Source organism: Salpingoeca rosetta, assembly GCF_000188695.1.
Source record: "Salpingoeca rosetta unplaced genomic scaffold supercont1.9, whole genome shotgun sequence".
NCBI classification, from domain to species: Eukaryota; class Choanoflagellata; order Craspedida; family Salpingoecidae; genus Salpingoeca; species Salpingoeca rosetta.
In genome coordinates this window covers 1,843,639-1,851,138 of record NW_004754925.1, presented here as the reverse complement: position 1 = coordinate 1,851,138, position 7,500 = coordinate 1,843,639, and the positions used below count along the sequence as shown (strand labels likewise).

The window sequence follows — 7,500 nt, the reverse complement described above, 5'->3', positions numbered from 1 at the left end:
CACAGCGGCGCAGCTTGTCTGCCCGCCCCACAGTCCCCATCACAGCTCAGTGAGTACACACACCAGCAAGCAGACAGCGTTTTGTGTGCTTGCACACGCGTGTATGTGCAGGTGGCTGCGTGCGCGTGTTCTTACATGTACCTCTGCGTGCGTGCGTGCATGGGCGTTTGTGTTCCAGTCTCGTTGATGTCAACCACCACTCACTTTGGCCTCTTGTGGAAAAACACACGACGCTGCAGCATGAAACTGGAGTTTGTTGGCCGAACCCCGCACAATCACAGAGTAAGTGCTGCTGCTGCTGCTGTGCTGCTGCCGTTTCTGTAGCTTGCTAGACGGTTTTGATGGATTGCAAAGTCCTTAGCGGATTGGAAGTGCAATCCTTGTGTATGGTACAGCGCGCACAGGGTAATGTATGCGATTTTGTATGTCGTGGTGGTGGTAGGTATTGTACTCTGTTCAACAGCACCTGTCAACGAAGCGGCGCACCGTCCCTCTCTTCTGCGGCCTTGTCAAGGTCCGCGCGTGTGTGTGTGTGTGTATGTGTTTCTGTGTGTCTCTGTGTGTTTCTGTGTGTCTGCGTGTCTGTCTGTGTTTCTGTGTGTCTGTCTGTGTGTCTGTGTGTCTGTGTGCGTCACACCTCCTGTCCACCTGCCTTCCTTCCTTCCTGCCCGTACATCTCTGTACACTGCATTGCACTTATCAACATTGAATGCACAGCCATCTCACGTTTCTCTCTTTCCATTTTCTCCTCCTATCATCATGCTTGCATTTACACGTGATCAGGCTGGTGATACTATGCGCTTGGATGTGGTGACGGGGGAGCCACGCCTCGTGCTCGTCGTAAGCACACACACACACACACACACGCACACACACACACACACACACACACACACACACACGCGCACACACACACGCACACACACACACACACAGACATACACACACAGACACACACACGCACACACACACAGACACACACACGCACGCACGCACGCACCTATGCACGCACAACTGCACATTTCCACACGGCATACATGTATTCGTGCATCAAAGCCGCTCCTCCCCCCCCCCCCCAAAAAAGCTGTGCGACTCGCCCAGCCGCTCACCTGCGTGGTTTGCATGCTTGCACTGCAGGTGCACCGTGACCACGTGGTGTCGGAGAAGTGGACATCGTGCTGCCAATATGGGATGCGCATCGGAGCGCGACCTGGCGGGCGCTCGGGCCAGTTTGTTCTCGGTACGCGTGCACTGTTGTTGCATGATCACATTCACTGATCCACGCACGCCACTTCGCCCGCACCCTCACCTGCAAATCAAATTCAGTGCTTCTTTGCCCCACTGCAATTGCGTGTTGCCCTCACTATCCGCGTACTCACACACCCTCCCCTGTTCCCCTTGCTTCACGAACGGCAACCCCTACAATCACCACCCCACCACTTTTGCGTACATGCGTGCGTGCGTGCACAGCGGCTGCTGCTGGACGCCCGTGCCTGCGGTGTCAGGTTCGCGGTGCATTGCGTAATGGCGGCGGCCGCGGCTTTTGGTCCGAGGACAACACCATCACAGACGACTACACAACAGCCAGCACCACCATTCACGACAGCAGCAGCGGCAGCGGCAGTGGCGTGCCCTCGTCATCAGCATCATCGCCGTCCACGCAGAAACGGACTGCAGGGGCCGGCAGTGCTCGCTCACAGCGTGCTCGCCCCAATGCTCATGACGGTTACGATGATGATTTCGATTCGTACTCGCAAACTGACGACGGCAACGACAGCAGCAGCAGCCGTGATGGCAGGTCAGCAGCGAACAAGTACACGGGTAGCAGCAGCAGTAGTGGTGATCACTCAGGCAGTCATGATGACAACGATGATGACGTACACGCTGATGCTACTGCGAGAAGTGGAGATGATCTCCGTGCTGGCATCAACATCGCTCCACCATTGCACCAAACAAGACGCAACCAACACCGCGCCCGTCCACCATCCTCTTCCTCCTCCCACCGCCGCCCTGGCAGCGCCACCACTCGCCGGCAGCAGCGCCAACCCAAATCCGCACCGGCGCTGCGGCGAGCAGCAAGCCGTGATCACAGCCGTGGTGTTGGTGGTGGCGGTGGTGGTCGAGGGATAAAACCAAACGGGCGGCCGATGACTGCAGGTGGTGCTGCACTGCGAGGGAGCAGACGCGGGGACAGCAGATCCGCTGATGATGTTCATGGCGGTGATATGTTCGGCGACAGGGAGGGACCAGTGACTCCGATGGCACACGGGCGACACATGTTGGAGGGAGTTGAAGGTGTGGCGGGGATGGGTGATGGCGGCAACGCATCAGCGGAGGACACGTGCGGTGCACGGAATGAAGGCGGAGATGGCCGCGAAGTCGAACGGGGCATTGTTGGCGGGGGAGAAGCTGATGCGATCGTGCTGAAACGTGAACAGAAACAGGGGGCGGAAGACCTGGAAGATAAGATGGAGGAAGAAGGAAAAGAGGTGGAGGTGGAAGAAGAAGAAGAACGCAAAGTGGGAGTGGAAGACAAGGAGAAGGAAGAAGAAGAAGAGAAAGATGCGGGAGAAGAGGAGTACCAGCACCAGCACCAGCACCAGCAGCCGCAGCAACGGGCTGCAGTTGAGGACGAGATTCCCAGGCGTGAAGGAGAGGAAGAAAAGCAAAGAAAAGAGGAGCACATGCAGCGTGCAGACGACGCCGTCGCTTCGCCGCCGCCATTTCAATGGCCGGGAGAGGTGGAGCAAGCAAGTGAACCACTAACACGTTCCCCAGATCACACACAAGACACGAGTAATCCCTCGCCATCGATGGTGCCAGCTAGCGATGATGATGAAGAGCACTATGGCCGCAGCAATGCTGAAGATGACAATGAAGCTGGTGATTCAGAGGACGTAGCGGTGGCGATGGCTGCAGATGCAGCACTCCTCTCCGCCACCGCTATTGGCCTTCCGCTTCTGATTCACGCACCAGCAGACGCACCCCCGCTCTCATTCAGGTTCGTGTGCGCATCTGTGTCTGTCCGTCTGTCTGTTTGTCTGCATCCGTGTTCGTGTGTGTGTGTGTGTGTGTGTGTGTCTGCATCTGTGTCTGTCCGTCTGTCCGTTTGTCTGCATCCGTGTTCGTGTGTGTGTGTCTGCATCCGTGCATGTATGTGTGTGTGTATGTGTGTGTGTGTGTGCGTGGATACGCCTCCGTCTCCCACTCTCTGCCTGTCTGTGTATGGGTATGTTTTGTTGGTTTGATTTCATACCCTCCTTCCCCAGCATGACTGCGTTCCTTGACTGACACTGTCTGTCTTCTCCCCCACATACCCCTCCTCCTTTCCCCTTTCCCTTCCATTCTCGACTGTCCACATTTGCGCGTGTGCACAGGAACGCGTCGCCGGTGCACCGGGAGATTTTTCCGATCGTTGAGGAGACGGAGCCCGAGTCCGGGGCAACGACGCCATACACATCCAAGCACGCGTCGCACGCCGTGCCGCCGGCACCAGCCCTCATGCGCCAGCAGGGGCGGACGGGCAGCGCTGTGCAGATGGGCACCAGTCGTGGTGGTGCTCCCAGCACGAGCGTCGATGATGATGACGCTGGTGGAGATGGTGACGAAGATGACGCTGGTGGTGAGGCCACGTCGCACAATGCGAGCAGCGATGCGGTGGAGGAGGAGCTGGCAGCGCTGGTGATGGCCTCTGTTGTCCAACAGAGCACCGACCACACCACCGCCACCAACAACAACGACGACAACGACCAGACCATCACCACCACTTCCGATGTCAGTGGTGGGCGCAACATCCATGATGGCAGACACCTCCGGCCCTGTGGTGGTGGAGCCAACGACCATGACGGTGATGACGATGATGACACGACAACCGATGATGACGATGAGGTGTTGGGTGGAGCAGTGCAGGCCAGACGCGTGCGGAGAAACCGGCGGCCAATGTCTGCTCGCCGGCGAACACCGCGCGCACAGCACGCTGCGACCACGAAGGAGGGTGGTGATGGTGGTGGAGAGTCTGGAAACGAATCAGACTGGGAAGGGCTGCGTAATGAATGCGATGATGGTGGTGGCAGTGGCGATGGTGGTGGCAGCCACAGCAGCGGCGGCGGCGGCTTGGCGCGCATGATGCGACAGCGTGGTGGCGATGCGGAGAGCAACGCGTACGACTCGGATGAGGACGGGTCGCTGCTGTCTGGGGGGCAGTTCACCCCGCGCATTGTGATGCAGCAGCAGGAGACGCATGATTTTGATCTTGACGAGCTGTTCGCTTCCGATGAGGAGGACGTTTATTACGAGGAACAGCCACATAGGGACCAGTAGAAGCAACATGTGGTGTGGTGTGTGTGTGTGTGTTGCGACGGGACTGCGTGTCGTGATGGGTGATAGCAGCGTACGGGATTTGTGTTGATGGGAACGCAATAGTGTGTGTATGCAACAGTAGCCATAGAACATGAGAGGGTGGTGAGGAATGGACGCCCCAAATGATGTAGACATGCATGATTTCGTGTGAATACTGGGCGCTGGGAGCATATTATGTTTTAGACACGGTTTAGTTGCTTGCATGCATCCCCCTCATTATAACCGGACCAATAAACACTGTGTACACACCCATGTCGATGTGGGCTCACGCGAACGCTTTCGGGGGGATTAAGAGTGCTGCTGTTGTTGTCGTTGACTGCAATTGGTAACGCCGCTGCATACTGCTACTGACTACTGCTGGTATTGCTGGTATTGCTGCTGCTGCTGCTGCTGCTGCTGCTGCTTGTGCTTACTGCTGCTGGTGGTAATTGGGCCTCTTGTTGACGCCAAGTTCAGATTCCGCCTCTATCGACGACAGCCCGAGCACCTGGCAGCGATGTGTGTGTGTGTGTGTGTATGTATGTATGTATGTATGTGCGTGTGTGTGTGTGTGAGTGAGAGAGAGGGAACCCTGCTTTCACTGCTTCGCTGTCCACAGTTCTAAGGACATTGCGAGCACACGAGCCCGCACCTTCTTGTAGATTTCCTTGAGCAATTCCGGCAGCAACACGTCCATGGTGTACTGGGATCGAGTGCGATGGGTGGTGGCGAAGGAGGTGACGGAATGGATATGCGAGCAGGTGACGCAGACATACACGCACACACGCACACACACACACAGAGACAGGCACACAGACACACAGACACACATGCACAGCGCCAGACTCACGGGGAGGTACTTTGAGCTCCGGGCACAGAAGACCTTTGTGAGCTTTGACGAGATGAACTCGCGCTGTTGGCCTGTGAACGATCCAAAGAACACGGAATAGCGGAGATGGCCGCGCGTTTGCCCGCCGCGCTTGAACGCCTCATGCCGCTCGCTGTACTGCTCCCCACGGAAGATGGCTGGGTGTGTGTTTATGTGTGTGTGTGTGTGTGTGTATGCGTGTGTTTATGTGTGTGTGTGTGTGTGTGTGTGTGTTTGTGTGTGTGTTTGTGTGTGTGTTTGTGTGTGTGTGTGTGGAGTGCGAGAGATGCGAGTAAGTATGTGGAATGCGCGCACAAACAAACACACACCAGAACACACGCACAACACACACACACACATACAACACGCACACGCACACACACACATACAACACGCACACGCACACAACACGCACGCACACGCACATGCGTGCACCTTTCATTGTTGGCATTGCGTCGTTGATGAGGCGCTTCAATTCTCGCTTCGTCAGCTGCAGATACGGGGGACGCACAACAGCACGGATGGTCGATCAGATGGAGGGAAGAGGAAACAAGGGGCGTAGGTGACAAGGCACCAATGGAACACCACACATACACACACACGCACACACACACACGCACACACACACATACACGCACACATGCACGCACACATGCACGCACACATACGCACATACACACACACATACACACACGCATACACACACACGCACATACGCGCGCATGCACATATGCGCGCACACAGTCTCACCTGTGCAATCTTGATGGCGTGTCGTGTTTCTGGCGAGAGCGGCGGTGACGCACTGCCATCATTCCTGTCACCTGCTGTTGTTGCGACCGGTGCTGTTGTGTCTGCTCCTGCGGAACGAGGGCCCTCACCCTGACCCCTCGCCGCTCCTGCGCCCGCATGTGATTGAGGCACTGAGGACAACGCTTGGTCCACAGCTTTGCCACTCTCCACCAACTTTGGTGCCTTTGCCGTCTGGTTGTCGGGATCAGCGTCGTCGTCACCGCCTGCTACCGCTGCTGCGTCATGTCGCGTACGAGCTGCCACGTGTCCGTTGAGCGTTTGCTGTCGGGACACGCGCGGCCGTTCAGGACTGCAGAACACCATGATGCGGTTGCGGAACAGCGTGAAGCATGGACGTGTCTTGCTGCTGCCTGAGATGGGCAATACAAACGGCTGCGCCATTGCAGACGCCAACCGACACTGCACCAAATAGCCAGGCACTGTATGTGTGTGTATGCATTTGTGTGTGTATGCATTTGTGTGTGTGTGTGTGTGTGTATATATATGCATTTGTGTGTGCATGGGTTAGGCGCGGTGTGATTCAAAGGAAGGGAGAGAGGACGTGTGGGTTTGCTTGGGCACAACAAAGCAAAACGACTTTGCTCACCGTCAAGGTTGAATATTCTGCGGAGTGGCGTACCAAACGTTCCATCCTGATTCATCACCGCCACACAGGCACGCAAACGTGAGCACAGCGTACACGCCGTGCGTGTTGAGAGCAGAACGCACTGGCTGTCCTCAGCCATGCAGTGATGGGGTATGTCATTCGTCGTGAACACCACCAAGCACACAGCACAGAGACCAAACCAACACTGCGCACACAAACAAACGCGCACAAACAAACACCCACAGACAAACGCGCATGAACAAAGCAAGCGCGCACAAGCCTCACCTCTGTTTGTTCCAATAGCGTGTCCTTGAGCGCGTTCAGCAGCTGCTCTTCCAACTCACGCGTCAGCTCCAGGGAGCGATGTGCAAGCAGCTCCACTTGAATTGTCTGGGATGACGAGACCTATCGAGCCAGCACAATCATGTTGTTCAGCACGGTGAGCGCGATTAACAAGGCAACGAATTCCACCACTACGACGCATCTGCGCGCCTTTGATGCCCTTGACCTTGAGCATGTGCATGTGTGTGTGTGTGTGTGTGTGTGTGTGTGTGTGTGTGTGTGTGTGTGTGTGTGTGTGTGTGTGTGTGTGTGTGTGTGTGTGTGTGTGTGTGTGTGTGTGTGTGTGTGTGTGTATGTACCTGGATGAACCGCACATCCTTCGACATTGGGTATCGCTCAATTATAATGTCCTCAGTGGGCAAAAAATGGGACACGAGAAAAAGCCATCACAGGGGTGTGTGGGGCTTCAGAGACGCCAAAACCCCAAAAAAAGAGCTCTTCGAGAGCTCTCCAATGAGCCAAAAATCACCTTCGTGCGATGTGTGTGTGGTGGTGGGTGACTGTTTTACTGAGCAGCAACACCTTCGCACAAAATCACCCCCACAAACAGGTATGA

General features: G+C 56.1%; 2 protein-coding genes across 2 annotated transcripts in view; one reads left to right on the top strand and one right to left on the bottom strand.

Moving 5' to 3' along the window:
- The window catches only part of PTSG_04297 (uncharacterized protein), a 5,339-nt gene extending 731 nt beyond the window's left edge, over positions 1-4,608 (top strand). The window contains exons 1-7 of the mRNA XM_004995139.1: positions 1-49; positions 240-282; positions 443-514; positions 784-840; positions 1,138-1,240; positions 1,471-3,001; positions 3,378-4,608. The exon at positions 1-49 is cut by the window's left edge and continues 731 nt beyond it. Of these exons, the coding sequence (XP_004995196.1) occupies positions 1-49; positions 240-282; positions 443-514; positions 784-840; positions 1,138-1,240; positions 1,471-3,001; positions 3,378-4,320 (2,798 nt within the window). The 3' untranslated portion in view covers positions 4,321-4,608. The remainder of the gene's footprint in view (positions 50-239; positions 283-442; positions 515-783; positions 841-1,137; positions 1,241-1,470; positions 3,002-3,377) is intronic.
- A 124-nt stretch (positions 4,609-4,732) lies between these two features.
- Positions 4,733-7,150, bottom strand: PTSG_04296 (uncharacterized protein). The gene is made up of 7 exons (XM_004995138.1): positions 6,888-7,150; positions 6,603-6,648; positions 5,957-6,435; positions 5,642-5,696; positions 5,189-5,364; positions 4,991-5,041; positions 4,733-4,846 (listed from the first exon to the last, which is right to left on the bottom strand). Exons 3-7 carry the CDS (start codon positions 6,395-6,397, stop codon positions 4,769-4,771), a joined length of 801 nt encoding a protein of 266 aa, XP_004995195.1. The 5' UTR covers positions 6,398-6,435; positions 6,603-6,648; positions 6,888-7,150; the 3' UTR covers positions 4,733-4,768.
- Positions 7,151-7,500: the final 350 nt, after the last annotated feature.